The sequence below is a fragment of the Mycteria americana genome, chromosome 2, assembly GCF_035582795.1.
Source record: "Mycteria americana isolate JAX WOST 10 ecotype Jacksonville Zoo and Gardens chromosome 2, USCA_MyAme_1.0, whole genome shotgun sequence".
Taxonomy (NCBI): domain Eukaryota; kingdom Metazoa; phylum Chordata; class Aves; order Ciconiiformes; family Ciconiidae; genus Mycteria; species Mycteria americana.
Window position 1 is genome coordinate 23492722 of NC_134366.1, and position 15823 is coordinate 23508544.

The window sequence follows — 15823 nt, forward strand, 5'->3', positions numbered from 1 at the left end:
AAAGTTTCTGCTGAAATTCTGAAAGGAAGCATGACAAAAATTCACAATGAGAATGTTCAGACATAGTTTCTGTACCAGTAATTTGCTTGGTTGTGTTAGGAAGATGTGCTCTGTGAGACAGAAGATCAGATGAACTGTGACAAATGGATAAAAAAGCACAAGTGTTGCTGTTTTTCTAAACTTTAACAATCATAGTAACAAAAGTAGAAATAATAAAGCAACTCCTAACTTGACAACTGACGATCTGGTATCATAAGTCAAAGGCAATTTAGCTAAAATGTCTCATTTTTAGCAGTTTTGGAAAAATTATGCACCTCACCCCTGAAAAATGACACTGAGCATTGGGATATTTAGTGAGGAACATAGATGCATATTCAGTGTGATTTACTGGATTTGAAAAAAGTCACAAAACTAGGATTTGAAAGACCCTTTAAACCTGTTTGGAGACAACTAATGTAAAAAGGCTTAAAAGCTCTAACCATTCACTATTACTCCATCAAAACATGTATTAAGTGTTTTCATTTAAATGTGAGTATATTACTAAGTTCAGATTTCAAGATTTAAATACAGGAATATTTCCTTAGCATTTTATTTGTTTGGGGGTTTTTTTTGGTTTGGTTGTGGGTTTTGGTTTTTTTTTTTTTTGAGTGGTGATATTTTAAGAGTGGGATGGAGGATTTCTCATCTGTGTTTGGGAAACAGAAAGATTTTCAGGCTGGCCACATCTGCCAACACACTGACTGTCAAAATACCATCATGTAGAATATGACTAGGAGATCAAACATAAAGTGTTTCTAAGTACAAAAGTTCAGAAAGCATGATTCAGGCCACTTTTCCTCAAAGCAGGACATTAGCATAAGATCATGAAACAATAAATAAACACATGTGAAGTTTGCTTTGGGTTTTTGAGGATTTACTTTGCTTTTGGTTTTCAGTTTGTCCTCACTACTCTGGGAGGCCCTGGTGATGCTGACTGCTTGGTTTTCTTCATCACAAGTTCAGTCAGTCCTGAAATCACCTGAGTGCAGTCTTAAAGAAATGAAGATGTAAACAGAGTTGTCACCGAGGGCTTTGGAGGCACTGAGCATGGTAGATGCACAGTCAAATCAGATCTGTGACATCCCCTTTTTCTTTCTATTTCAGTTCATTGCCATTTGCCCTTTATCTTCTGCCCCAGCAACCCCCAATACACACCAAAACAGAAACGGCAAAACCTTCCTAATGTACACAGTGTGCAGCCAGTTTTAAAGACATATTGCAGTTATATTTGCTCATCATTTCATCCAAATCTTTCCACGCTCCCCAGAGCTCATATTGCTGTGCAAAGGTGGCCAGTACAAGAAGTCTCACTGCTTTTTCTTTGACATCCTGTACAAAAGATTAAGAATCGGAGAGCTGCTTTTTACTCACTGGGATATATTTTGTTTCATTTCAGCTCTATGATGGGCCTGATGTACAGTCCAACCTGATAGGCACTTTCTGTGGACAGTCTCTTCCACCGGCAGGGAGCACTACAGGGACCAGCCTTCATGTGGTGTTTTATTCTGATGGACTCAACACTAGAAGTGGGTTCCAGATGCTGTGGCATGTTAACGGTAAGTTAACCAGGTTTCCTCTGAGAAGGTATGTTTCCTTCTTCCCTGTATGTGTAATAGAGTCCCACCTTATGCCACTCTATGTCAGCTAAGTAGAAATAACCCATTACAGCTCTAAAAACTGCATTTGCTCATAATTCCTCAAATACTTTCCCAGTGGATGTTTCTGCACATGCACACCTTCGAAGATCATCTAATCAGAGACTGAGAGCTGTTAGTGAAATATGGTTTAATTTGCAGGAATAGGCACAGGGATGAGGGGCATCTGCGGAATTTCTGTACTGGACAGGAGATATACGCTATTACAGGGGAACCGTGGGTGACTTGGGCTTTCTAATGGGAAACACTCAGCCCTCAGTTTGCCCCATTCCTATAGACTTGTGTTTTCTGTGCAGGCTTCTCTCTAGTTTTATTTAATGGTGCTTGTTTTCTTGCGTAGTGTGTTCACTTCCAGCTGCCCCCCACCCCCCTTCTCTGCATGGAATAACATTGGCCAGGATGTGCTTTGGGTGTTTTTTCTCTTGTTCTTGCATGTCACGAAGACTGTCACAGGCCTCATTAAATAGGCAAGCATGCACGCCAATTATAAACAAATCTGGTAATGACTGTACAACTGCAAACTATGTTTGAAGTTTCTTCATAAGGGACACTAAAAATGCAACTTTTTCACTCTGCTTATTTAACAGCAATATTGGACTGTAACAAGATTGAATCGTGTGCCGTGTACATCCCATGAAAGAGGATCCAACCTTGAAAATAATTAAATCACCACAGTTGCCCTGTCTGTCTAATAAGTTCACACCATTCAGCTTTGACAGCATTGTAAAGCAGCTGAAATCGGCTGCAGAGGCCCCACTGTGGGTTGCTGAGGTATACGGCATGCTATACATTGTTTGAATAGGAGCTCCTCTGCGCTACCACAGACTGCTGGCGTTTGCGGGCTCCCAAAGGGCTCTCATCGACTAGACAGTGGTGTTGTGCATTCAGTGGAGGTCAAGGAGCATTTCTGGGCAAAGGAGGGACATATACAGGAGGAGTGGGATGTGTGGCAGGAGCCAGCAGGGGAAGTGGTGCAGCACAAAGGTATGTTCTTGTGCTTTGAGGTGATGTCATTCTGGGACTGCACAAAAGAAGAAAAAGTGGAGGCTTTTATGCACAGCCAGATGACATCAGCTCCATACAGTAGCCATGGTGCTGGGTTAACTTGCTTTTCTAAAGCTCTCAAAGCTTTCCAGAATCTGCCTGCGTGGTAAGCGCCCTTGTGCTTTCCCTACACATCCCCCCCAAAGCATTTCCCGGACTCTCCAGCCCTCTCCCACCCCCCCCCCACACTCCTTTTTTGCGCTGCCACATTCACGTCTGCGTCAGCCGGCACTGCCCCTCTGTTAGTTCCTGGACACTGAACTGCAGCCTGATGCTGCACAGGGCCCAGACTGCTAATATGGAGCTGTGTCTGAGCGGCAGAGCAGGATCTGTGGGTTCAGATAGGGCTGGGTCCTAGGGAATGTCATTGCTGGCTTCGAACGTCACAGCTGCAACTCCTGACAGCCTGTAATATGAGTGCAAGTTCCTCCAGACCTCACCACAGTCATCTCCTTTTTGTTCATTGCAGGCGCTTCCTTTTTTTCTCGATTGGTGTCATGCACAAATATGGGTGTTCCTCTTACTCTTGGTGGCTACATTGTCTGGGCATATACCATTGCCCTAGACTGGATAAAATTAGATATGTTCCTGTGGTCGGGGTGATATATTTGCTTCTCCCTTCTGAAAATCTTTCAAATGCACAAAAGAAGCTCAGTGGAGAAAGTCCCTTAGTCTAGGGGAACTCATCAGGAGATGCAGCTTTGAGTTGGGTATTTCAGAGTGAAGCATTCAGGTCCCCTCTTCCCTGAGGGCAAATCCCTAAGAGAATCTAAACCTGGATCTGGTAACATCTCACCTGACAAGAAAATAACAAGGCTATATATACTGCCGAGAGAAGAGCTTTTACTTCTGCTCAAGTGACAAATGTGTGCTCTAGAGTTCAAGCTGCTGTGAACTATTTCTCAGGCTGTCCATGTGCTCCTTAACTGGCAGTTGTGAAGCATCTATGAGATATATATCAAGGACATTCACATGCTTTGCTGATAAAAGAGAGCAGCACTTATATTTGCCACCATGTGCCTGATGATACAGTTCATTTCAGACACCCTTTCCAGAAGCTTTGCTTGCAGTTATGAGGTGATCACAAAAAGCAAAAGCTTACTTCGTTGATAACTGGTGTGAAGAGCTCCTGCTGCTACACACAACACAAATTTGAAGTGTTTTGATTTGAAACATTTGCATCTGATCTTTCCAGTTGCCGAGCTGCTGCTTTTCAGTTGCTGAGTTGCTAATCTGGGTTGCTGAAGGAAACCCAGTCTTTAGGCTTTCCCAAAGGCAGAATTAGTAACTGATCTTAGGAGAATGCTGTTATTTATGCTTAAAAGCATCCCATATAATTTTAACTTGGATGGAAAGCTGTAGTGCAAAAAACTCAATTTAAAAGTCGTTTTTGTTCTGAAATAACACTCTTCATCTAAGGGGCTTTCACTGATGAGGCTGGGTTTAGAATTGATTTGGCTAAATCACTAATGTTTTCTTCTGCAGCCAAGGCCTCAAGAGGCTTATTCACCAGAAGAAAGCTTGAATTTGCAAAGTTCTCATTCCACTTCTGCTGTTTATTAGGAAGCTTAATACAGGCAGATATATTTTGGGGCATATTTTGGCCCTTTCAGAAAGACCAAACTCTTGGTAACAGTCTGGATGTTGCAAAGATGGCATGCCAATTGAATTGCTTTCCTTAAAAAAAAAAAAAATCAGAAGGCCAAAAGGCCAAAAGGCCAAAGGTCTCAGTGCAAAATTACACCAGTGACAACTGTCACTATCTGAGAAGACACATATTTCCTAGACCCGTCACTTACCTTATTAAGCAATGTGCGTGTAGGAGCTGACTGCTTTATATATACATCTGCATTTCATTGGAAGCTTACTCATTAGGCTGCTTGATAGTCAGTAGGGCTTATAAATTCAACTGGCTTTTCTCACCATCATCAAAATTTGTGCCTGGTATTCTGTATTCTGTGACTCATTAATTGCCCCTTTGAAAAAGAAGCAAAGCACACTATTGAGAAAAGAATTATATAGCCCCAAAGAACTGCATTGCTCTTTTTCTTCACCATCATCTTCTTTCTGTTGGATTTCCCTAAGAAATGATTGATGGGCAGGGTGGAGAAAGCCAGTTGATTCATGAGAACAGAAGTTTTTGTTACTCTGGGTCTGTATTTTCAGAAGATGAAAACTAATAAAAGGCATACAATAACTACAGACTGGGGTTTTCAGTATATGTGTCAGGTAAAATGTGAAATAGTTTGTTAGTTCTTCAGAGAAGCATAACAGAAACAGAGATTAGATTAGGATGCAGAAGCCATTCACTGCAGACATTTGCCAGGCATCCGTTAGGATTGCTGGAGAGAATATTGCATTGCAGGTCAATGAGGGAGCTGAGGCACAGACTTCCTAAGCCTGAATCACAACTCTGTTGTTGATTTCTTGTGCAGCCTTTGACAAATTGCCATTTGTTCAGTTTTCAAAGTGACTATTCCTTTTCAGTGTCTCTCTGACACATTAACTCTAAGGATGCACAGGGTCTGATCTTTTGAAGTCCTGAGCAGCTGTTTTGAGTTGTGGGTGCTACCATGTTTAGAGCTGGCTTTTTGTATTGCAGTCTGGCTATTAAAAATATAGATATGTTCTCTATGAGAGCTAAGGATTAATTCATTTCTGTTTCTTCAGCAAGCTGGACCTCCCCCCATGCCCCAAACCAATATGTACGAATAAGGGCCAAGATTTTCTTATAAAGCTTGTTGCTGAACAGTTCAATCAGTGTCTGAGAGCTAGAAAGTGGCTTTTTTTAAACATTGAACACTGGCAGCTGATATGGGAACTGTGGCCATTCAGTATCTTGGAGGATTCAGCTTCTGTTTAAATGCCTAAATTTGCCTTTAGGTCTTTGGGTCCCAGTAGTCTATCTTTATTTATTATCCATCTTACTGATTTCAGATTGGAACACGTTGAAGAAAATACCAGAATTCAGGAAACTGATAAAACAATAATAATCAAAGCTACAGAAGTGATTAACAAACCAGAAAGATGAACCCCCCCCCCCAGTTTCTCACTTAAATTTTTACTCTCTTGCATAAACCCTCATCACAAAAATTATCCCACTTGCTCCATTGGATGATATCCTACTAAACCTACTCAAGAGAGCAAAAGATTTCAGGATCAAATCCAAGCAATACTTCATGCAAGTATTAGTGTAGTACAGGCAAATGTTCATACTACATGCTTTTTGCAGCTAGAGCCAGTTAACGTTTACTGAAATATTTCACCATGAGCACAACAAATGGAACAACTCTGAATCCTTTCATTTCCCTAACTCTCATTTTACAGGAACAGTGCCAGTTCACTTTAAAGTTTATGGAAGGGATTTTTCTAGCATGTGGCTAAAACATACCCATGAATAAATCTGAAAACCTTGCAAATAATAGAGGTTTCCACAGATTACTACTTCTCTATTCAGCTATAATTATTTATGAGAATAGGGATTCTTCTTTGGTTAATGAACACCATCTGCTAACCAGACAGGCAGTAATATGGAAAGACGTCTATAAATCATCCCTCACACCATCTTCAATGACTACTTAAATTTTAGCCAGAGGAAAGCAAAGACACCAAATATGTGTTTCCTGAGCTTTCTATTTGTTGTCTGATTTCCTAGCAACTAACACCAGGTTAGGTCGTTGTTTTAAGCATTTTTCAAGGGAATACCAGGACCTTTACGCTACTAAAAGAGTATGTCCCCTCCCTTTTTTTTTCTCAGTTTAACTGCAGGCTGAAGTTTCCAAAATGACTGGAAGGAGGTCTGCACAAACTGAGCACATGCTGTATGCAGTTCAGCTGGAAGAAACTTTTCCAAAGTGCAGCTGCCTGTATAGCTGTCCACATGCAGCAAGACCATGTATTTCTGTGCTGAGAAAAACTTTTAAAGATGTTTCCCCAGGAACAGAATGGTTTCAGATTATTCACTATTATTGTAGTGAGAGCTGAAGTCATGCAGCAATTTATAGGTTCTGCTTCCTCATTTTTATTTACCCCTAAAGACCAAATCTTTTTTACTTTGTTGCCATAAACAGCACAAATTCCATTTATTTGAATAGAAGCAAACTCTAATCTGATGTTTGCAGACAAACATAAACATTGGGAGAAGGTTTGTATTCATTTAATGGTGATGCCAGTGATGGAAGGAGTTTAATTAGCTGAGATGATTACATCATCATTTAAACTTTTGCTATTTCAATATCTTAATAAAGTAGGCAGGCTACTTTTGTATGGAAATTACATTCCAGGTTAAATCAAAATGTATTTCTTAGCTTGCTCAAAAAATAGGAAAAGGATATGGCACATACAAATGCATGCTTTGAAAAAACAGGACTGGCTTTTCTCCTGAAGTTTTCCTTTTAAATGCAAAATCCATACATATATTCACATATATTCATATATGTATGTAAATAAATATGCATCTGCATCTACATCTACATCTTCAGCCAGAACACCATTCATACGAATGCAATTTGTTTGATATCTTTTCTGATTATTTTAAGTACCTGCCAAGGCAGATTTCAAAGCCTAGTATAAGCATCTTAAGGCAGGGAATCTGTCTTCGTAGGTAATGCACAAATAGTATGAAAAATACTTGCAGTTTGGTTTTCCTTGATGCCTTACATCTGTGATCCAATCAAAGAAAGGGATAATGCTACAAGAATTTTGTGGCTAATGAAAATGGGGAAGACACTGAATAAATCAGGGATCAAATTCTAAATTCAAAAAGTCTGTGAATAGTAAGGACCCATAATGTTCCAGGAACTGAAATATAAGCTGCAAAGTTGGTGAACCAAAGTTTGCTTCTCATTTTGAAACAGAATTCCTGGACAACTCTTTTTTTTTTTTTTTTTTGTTCTAAGGCTGGGCAAATCTTTCATGTATAAACACTGTAATCATTTTAAAAAGTTTTTCTATCATTATTTGAGTTTTTCTCATTTTAGTGTTCCATAGATGTAGCAAATGAGTTTAAAGGCAGGAACATTTGTTTTGATCTCTTAAGTATTTCTGTAAATATTTTGTTAAAATCACCCAGTATCCATATTTTCAAAAAAGCACAACAGAACTGCTTCTTACCTCATCCATATAAGAGCAGAAACATAATATATAGACTTTCTGCCAGTTGGCCAGAGAGTTCAGAGATTATGTTTCTGCTGTGATATGGAGGTTTCTGGTTCCATATGCAGGTCAGTCAAAATAGTGCAGGTGTGAAGTTCCCATATTTGCAAAGATCAGTGAGTCCTTTTTTCAGCTATTAGTCAGTGAATACTTAGGCATAAACTCAATAAATTTCCCATCAGTTTGCAAACAATTAATAAATGATTGGCAACATTAGTTCAGCACATTCATTATAAGAAATGGATCACAGAGATCCGACCTTTACCTCCATTTCACTGGAGCACTTAAAAAGAATCACCTCTCTTTTATCAAAAAGCCTTTTCTGGGAACATTTGTAGTTGGAAGAAAAGAAATGGCACATTAACAACAGTTTGACGGTCTTATTTATGTGCTTCATGTACCTCATCCAGAGAATATTGATTGAGCTCAGACAAAATATAAACCACACTGGAGAGGGAGCGTGAGTAATCTGAATGCTACCTGCAAGGGTTGCATAGAAAGAAAGGTCTCTGCCTCAAAGCGCAGCACACAAGCTTTCCACTCATCTGAGCCATTTCGAGTTTAAATAAAAAACATGTCTTTGTGGCTATCAGGAAACTCTTAGTAGGAGAAGCTGAGTCATAACTGCCTGTTTAGTTTTAAAATGTTCCCAGCTTTCTTCAGGCTGAGATAAACAGCAATTGGCTTTGTTCTCGCCTGCTGAAACTCCCCTGTCTCCCCGTTCCCACCCCCTCAGGAGCCGAGCCATCAAGTCTGTTTGTTGAGAAATCTTTCTGTTTCCCAAGCTGGCGAGGCCGCTTTCCCCTCCTGAAGTCTGTCCTCAGCGGCCGTGTCATTCCTGCTGCTGAGGGAAAAGAGAGTAACTCACCCTGCAAATTCAGCTGTAAGGCTCCCCCCCTGCTGACACCTTTTTTTTTCCTCCAGCTGTAAAAACCCAACGACCTGGTTTCTTTTGAGGAAAATTAGGCCATCTTCTGATGGCACTGGGAAAGAAAATGGGGTGGTGGGTTACACTGAAGTTCTCTTCCTCTCTGTCTGTGCTGAAATGTTCATGGATATCAAAGTTTCAGGAGCTTAACATTTACCCACCTCATGGAAGTAAGTGTACTACCTTTTCCTGTTGTGTTTCTCTCTCCAAAGGGACTGAAGGCAGGATTGGTTTCAAATACAGTTAAAAGCTTATTTTACTCCTTGATTGAGACATCTGGTAGCTCGACAAGGTGGCTTTGTGGCTGCAGGGCAAACCACCTCAGGGTTATGGAGCATCATGTGAAGCAAGGTGGGGAAAAAGGGAGAACTAAGCCTGTGCCCATTCACCTGTGAGGTCAACCTCAGCTATGTAAAGGCTTTCCTGGGTTATAGCTAACTATTGTTCAATTGTGGGAATTCTTGTGTTTAAAAGGTGGTTTTCCAGTGAGTACTGGGTGATGGACTGACAGAGATCTGTGTTACATTGCTGGCATGGCTGGAGTTGTCTTCCTCACATCCGCATTTAGATGGCTCTTTTTTAGTTTAAAATAGCTTCCTATTGCTTTGCTCCCTTTCAGACCTGCTGCTCCTTCCTCTCATAGATTTGTATTTTGCAGTCCTAGAACCAACTGTGGCAAAGCCAAACTCAAGTTTTCAGTGAAGACCTGAAAGACCCCATGGTAGAGATGATGGCAAATGCTTCTGGGGCTCAGCAGCCGCCCTTCAATAACCACAAGTTTGTCACAGAAGTTGTTGAGGAAAGTATTTGCATTTAATTGAAGATCTTGATTTACAGCTTCCTGAAGAAAAAAAAAAAGTGTTAAGCAGAACAATGGCCAAAGATACCTTGTTCAAGTTGGAAATTATGCATAGACTTAATAGAGATTAGGGGAGTTTTACATATCTGTGTGGATTAGTTGAGCAGGTCAGAGGGGTAGTTTGTTTTATGTTATAAAATATCTCCTATAACTAAAAGTTCTGATACAAATGCTATTTATAACTTCTGACATACCACAGCATTTGCCTCTGGGAATATAGAGCTCATGGTTTGTTAGATGGTTTTATTAAGTATTTTTGGGGCTTTTTTGCTATGTGACAGAACCTTCCCTCTGGACATGAAGCCAAAGAGACTGATGGAGTGTGGGCTTTACTTACAAAGCTCGAGCAACCCCGTAAAAGCTGTGTAAGCAAAAGATTAGCTAGTGCCTAAATGAAGCACCTGGGGGCTTGTAATGTAGGGAGGAAAAAAAATGCTGCTGCAAGGCAGAGTGACACACACGTAAAGTCAGATCAAACACACAATTCCCTTGCTTTTTGCATGTGACAGACACGCAGCCACCCTACTGGCTTCTCTAAAGGTAAGGTTTCACCATTAATGTAGCTGATCTAAATCTGCCCTGACACTGGGAAGGGCTGTTGTGCCTTCCCACCCTGCTGACACCTGAACCCAGGGACTGGGTCAGGGAGAGCATCTTCCCGGGAACTCAACAAAAGGAGGCGAGTGCAGCAGTTGCCACATCTCCATAAAGCAACGATAAAACTGCAGTCTCGTGTCCAGCTGCTTTGTGCTGTCAAATCAAGGCCTACATTTCATCCATTGTTTTGCCTTTTTTTTTTTTTTTTTTAAAATCTAGCTCATAATATGCAAGAACTTAATCACCCAAGGGGCTGGGGAATGGAGTTACAACAATAATTTCTTATCTGAAAAGAAAATACATAACTTTTCAAACATGGCATGTCTTACAGTTGAACAGTTACAATTCAATAAAAAAGAACGTTAAACCCACCAAATGTCAGAAAGCCAGTTTATCCACTGTGATTTGGCAGCTTGTAATCTTGCTCAGTGGGCCGAGGGAAATTGCATTGTCTTTAATTTTATGATTTCTAAAGCAGTGGGAAATGGCATTTTTACAACAATAGGAAGCCTTCCCCATGATAACTTAGTCTGTGTATTAGTTGAAGTCAGTAACAGCTGAGGATGGATCTGATTCAGCTTTCTAGAACTGATCAAAGTTAGAGGCTAATACAAAAAATGTCACTTTTTTTCTCTGTGTCTCAGTTTCTTCAGCTGTCAAAGCAGATGCTGAGGTACAGTGAGAAACATGCCAAAAGTGCTTACTGCACAGGCAGTGCAAGTGGGTCCAGCCTGCCATTCCGGAGTTTCTCTTCCCTGCTAGACCTCAGTTCTCTGTGATGGAGTAGACCCTCAAGCCCAGTATACACATTTGTGCATGAAATGTGTGCTAATGCCTGTCCTCCTTGCAGAGCTGTTGGTGAATTTTTCCAGAGCCCCTCACTGATGGGCTGCTTTGCTGTGTTGCCAGGTTGTGGAGGAGAACTCTCTGGCCCTTCTGGTTCATTTCACAGCCCTGGCTATCCCAACAGATACCCAAGCAATAGGGAATGCATCTGGTACATTCACACGGCGCCTGGTAGCAGCATTCAACTCACCATTCAGGAATTTGACATTGAATATCACCCAAACTGCAACTACGATGTTTTGGAGGTAAGAGCATTAGATTTACTCCTCAAAAATACACAAGTTACGTGCTTTTCTGCCTGGAGCATATAATCCCAAGAACTGCAGGAGCAGAACAAACAATTCTACTGCAATTTTCCATTTCTGCTGTGGTTACAGTTACATTCCACAGATGTTGTCACAGAAGCCAAAATGCTCTTATTATATTTTGCTTTTATGCCTTTGGTGTCTGTATACCTTAATCAATAATGATGCTAGGCACTGTACACTTCCTAACAAGAGACAAAACTGCTTTGAAAAACTCAGTCTTAAAAAGTCCACCTTTTACAAAGAACTACGTGTAGGGTGCTGTACCATGGAGATAAAATTTTCTGATATAAAGGAAGATAATGGATCACTGGGGAAATAACTAAGGTGAGACATTGTGTAGGACCTTCCAAGGAAGTAGGGACGTTTATAACCCTGAGCGCTGAAAACTGTAAAGAATCTTTGTACTCAGAAAAAAGAATAAAAGAAGAGGCAGTGTCCTAGTCAGCTTAGGGTGGTGGAACAAGGAGAAAAGGGACCTCTCTAAGAGTTTACTGACCTTTAAGAGACCCATAAGACTGGATGGTCCTGTTTTATATGACATCTTTGTGCTCATGTTGGGAAGAAGCCAGGTGACCAATCCCAGATAACAGATTTGAATAGACTTCCAGTGCAGGAAAAAGGGATAGGAAATAATTTCAGGAAGAAATTCTTTAGAAGTGTAGGCTTTCTAGATCGCTCTCACTAAAGATATTTGAGATCACTAATGGAGATACGGTTGTTGGGTCTTTCAATGTTAACACATGGGTGACATTTGAATGTTTCTGTAATGAATGCAAAAGATTGATTAAGAGATATTGTACCACTCCACTGGGGCCTTTCTTCTCTTCTTCTCCTGGGTAATGTGATGCATGACCGGCATACAGCTAGACAGCTTTCTGTCCAGCACCTACACATACTCACTGCTACCTATTCTCACCTTTGTAGCTTTGATTTCTCCAGCCTATAGTCCTTAGTGCACACTCATCAGCAATATTCTTGGAAGGCTTAACCCACATCCCAAAGCAGGTCCTGAATATACAGTTGCCAGATAGATGATTGCTAAGCATTTGTATGAGTAGAAGAGATGTATAACTTAACTACAGCTTTCTGCCTCTGAAACAGGCTTCCTTAGCTTAGCAATGAAGTGGAAGTCTTGACTAAATGGAGACTGTACTTTGAGTATCCTACTGACTTTGGGACTTCTGTAGAGGATCTGGGTGTAAGGAAGTTGTTCCATGAATTCTCCATCAGTAGCATTGGCAAGTATGACTGTATGTCACATTGCTGACACCAGTGCCTGTGAGTAGGTGACCTGCATTGGCTGGTTTGGGTATTGATGAAGTCTGTTGCAGCTTCATTGTTGTCTGTGCCTAAAATGACTAGATTGAAGCTAATCTGCCTGTAAGCTTCAGTTATGCCTCTGTTGCCCAGAGGAATCCATTAAACAGCCACAAAATCTAAGTTTGCTGTGGTTGACCATTTCTTGAATAGTGCAAGGACAATGCCTACATCTGCAGGTGGTCACCCATGAGCTATCACGATCCAGTAAGAGTACAGATGGCTGGCAACCATTTGCTTGACAACTTTTTGACTAGTGGGGTGTCTGGCCTAAAACCAGCGAGTGGGTTGCTGGACACAAATTGCTTAAAGAAGTTGTTTAAGAGGTTCCTACAGTTTGCTTCTCTGTGTCCCTGAAACTTAGGTTTTGGTTTTTCTTTCTTTACCATTTCAAACTTAGTTGCTATGCTTTACTTCTTTCCAACCTTACTCATTCATCAGCACAGATGCCCACCTTGCTGTCTGAACTTCCCTGCCTTCCAGCCCTCAGAATTGGCATGCCTCTGAGTTACTTGTCTCCTGACCTTGGCTCATCCAGTTCCCAACACCTGTCTCTGATCTGCTGACAGATAACCTAATGTAAATCAACTTATTGGGGAAAATTGGTTCATGTCTTAGTGCAAGATCAAAGGTTCTGCCTGGCAGCGAACAGCTTTCCCTGCCAAACTGCAGGCATTTGGTGGAGCTTTATGTACCTTATTACCACATACATATTTTCTTGCTTTTGTTATAAAATTACACATTCACAGCATGATTGATATAGTCTGCACAGAACAAATGATGACTCAGATTTAGCGGGGAAAAAAAAGAACGTGGTTAACCATTTTCAGGAGCTGATCTATCTTATAATCTTCTTTCCTGTAGTTGTCTACGTATGTCCAGGCTGAAAACCACACGCTCAAAAGTTTGAAAGGTGTTAGAAAAAAAGAGGTTCCTGGTGTGCCTTTGACACAGTGTGTTTCAGTGATCACTAAGGTTCCAAACTTCTTTCACTCTCACATTATCTTCCCAAGAGTCTCCCAATTCTTTGGGTTTTGAAGTCTGCTTTTTCTCATAGTTATTCTCCTGATTTCACTTTTTCCTTATCTCTGAATAGTGAGTTCTACTGCTTCCTGTTTTCTTTCAAGCCAAATAACTTTCCAGTTTTAATAGGAAGTTAAAATCAGTACTTTAGTACTACTTTAGCTCTGCACCCTACTGTCCCTCCCTGTCCCGTTAACTCTCTCTACTCTCTGAAATAAGAAGCTGTCTTTAGAATGTTGCAATAAATTGTGTTCTTTTCTGTTGCTTTTCCAAAATATATTACCTTGTAATAAAAATTTCCCAGTAATCACAAAACTTGCTTACCTGGATGCATTTAGCTTTTGCTTAGAAACACCCTCACCCCTCAATGTGGCAGGGAATTGCAGGAAATTCTAAGAGATCTTTCCCATCGCAGCACCTTTGCTGCGAACTTCATTTTTATACCATAGTTTCTTGAATATTTCTCTCTTGCACATTTTTCTGAAGCATATTTGTTCTTGTAAAATGCAGCAACTGTCTCCCTTCCCTTTCCTTTGACAATGCCTCGTAAACAAGCTGTCCCTTGCATGTCAGTATCCCAGTCCTGCCGTATGTTTCACCAAGACTGTGCGATAATACTTACGTGGCTTCTGCATGCTCAAGTGTTTGACACATTCTCCTTTAATCCTCCTCCTCCTTGTTTCTTTTATGACACTGTTGCACTCTGTCTTTCTCTCTTCCCCATCAGATTCCATTCCTTTTACAGACATTCAGAAGCAAATTTTAAGTTGTTCTTAAAGATGTTTTCTAGAAACGTTTCATGGAAATAGAAGCCATCATTTTGGACACAATGAAAGAGTTAAAAATAATTTTAAAATGGCTTCTACTGAAAATGCATACATAGAGAAAAATGACCATACCTACTTTGTTAAATTATGACATCTTTTCTTTAACATGGACCAGATTTTTGTAAACTATAAATATATTCTGCCACAGCAAGATGTAGCTCTGAGCTGAAAAGGAAGGAACCCTGTCAATCTATTGCACTTCCAAGTCTTTATTAGATGCTCTGGTCTTCTCATTTAAATAAAAAGAAACATCAAGTATTACCATAATTCTTAATTCTCTGTCAAAGCCGGGCTCTCTCGTTGCTGGCAGTCATATCTGAACAGGGATCAGTTTTATTTCCAGAAAATCTGTGTCATGAGGGTGACCAACCACATAAAAACAGCTTTCTGTTGCTCATAACTCTGGAATGCTGACTGTTAACAATAAATGGAGCTAACGGGGCAGAAGCAAATGATAAGAACAGATTAAAACCATGGGCTTTATGGCAGTGTCCTGCATACCCACAATGCCATCCAACATCATTTTATCTCTGGATCAGATGCTCTGGTCAGACTAAATGTTTTTATTTTTATTTTTATCTGTTTGCAGCTCAGACATCCTGTGACTCTTTGTGAACCACACCCTGGAATTCATTCTTTCCATCCATTCTCTTTTCCCCCTTCTTTTTTCATGTGGTAACTATTGGTTTTCCTCTATGTAGCCAAAAGTAACATTTTATTGTTTTTTGTCATGGAAACACTCTAACTTGTTTTTGTTCCAGCCCTTGTGAAAGCATCTGATTAATTGAACTGGCATAAAGGAGAAAAGAAAATACACTCCTAACTGTAAAGACCATGCCTTTGACTGTGCTTTTTATTTTGAAACTGTGCAGAAGGCCGTTGCCGAACAGTTAACCGTGTAAAGGAGACCCACAAACCTCAGATTTCCATCAATATTTCTTCCCTATCCTTAATTCTCTTCCAACAGGCTAACTATAAGTGTTCAGCTTGGGCCAAGTTCATTTCTGAGGTAATAATACAGAAAACAACAGGGTTTATGACAGAGCTGGGTTTGGTCCCCTTGCCCATGGTGTGCAGATGGCCCTAGGGAACACTAGGGATGATGTGAAAGGCTGGTCCATGATGCTTATTAGATGCATATTAGAAACTCCTGCTGTTTCCTCTGCCACATAGCTTCTCTGGGCTGGTTTAGATGATTAAGAGCATGTGTTCCTGCTAGATCTCAT

General features: G+C 40.5%; 1 protein-coding gene and 1 long non-coding RNA gene across 2 annotated transcripts in view; one reads left to right on the forward strand and one right to left on the reverse strand.

The window, feature by feature from the left end:
* The window catches only part of CUBN (cubilin), a 149848-nt gene that overhangs the window by 55374 nt on the left and 78651 nt on the right, over positions 1-15823 (forward strand). Inside the window, exons 28-29 of the mRNA XM_075492710.1 lie at positions 1436-1595; positions 11186-11367. Of these exons, the coding sequence (XP_075348825.1) occupies positions 1436-1595; positions 11186-11367 (342 nt within the window). The remainder of the gene's footprint in view (positions 1-1435; positions 1596-11185; positions 11368-15823) is intronic.
* LOC142405380 (uncharacterized) lies at positions 1419-14897 on the reverse strand. The gene is made up of 5 exons (XR_012774153.1): positions 14860-14897; positions 14670-14762; positions 14393-14556; positions 4538-4714; positions 1419-2715 (listed from the first exon to the last, which is right to left on the reverse strand). It is a non-coding gene; the product is annotated as an uncharacterized LOC142405380 (long non-coding RNA).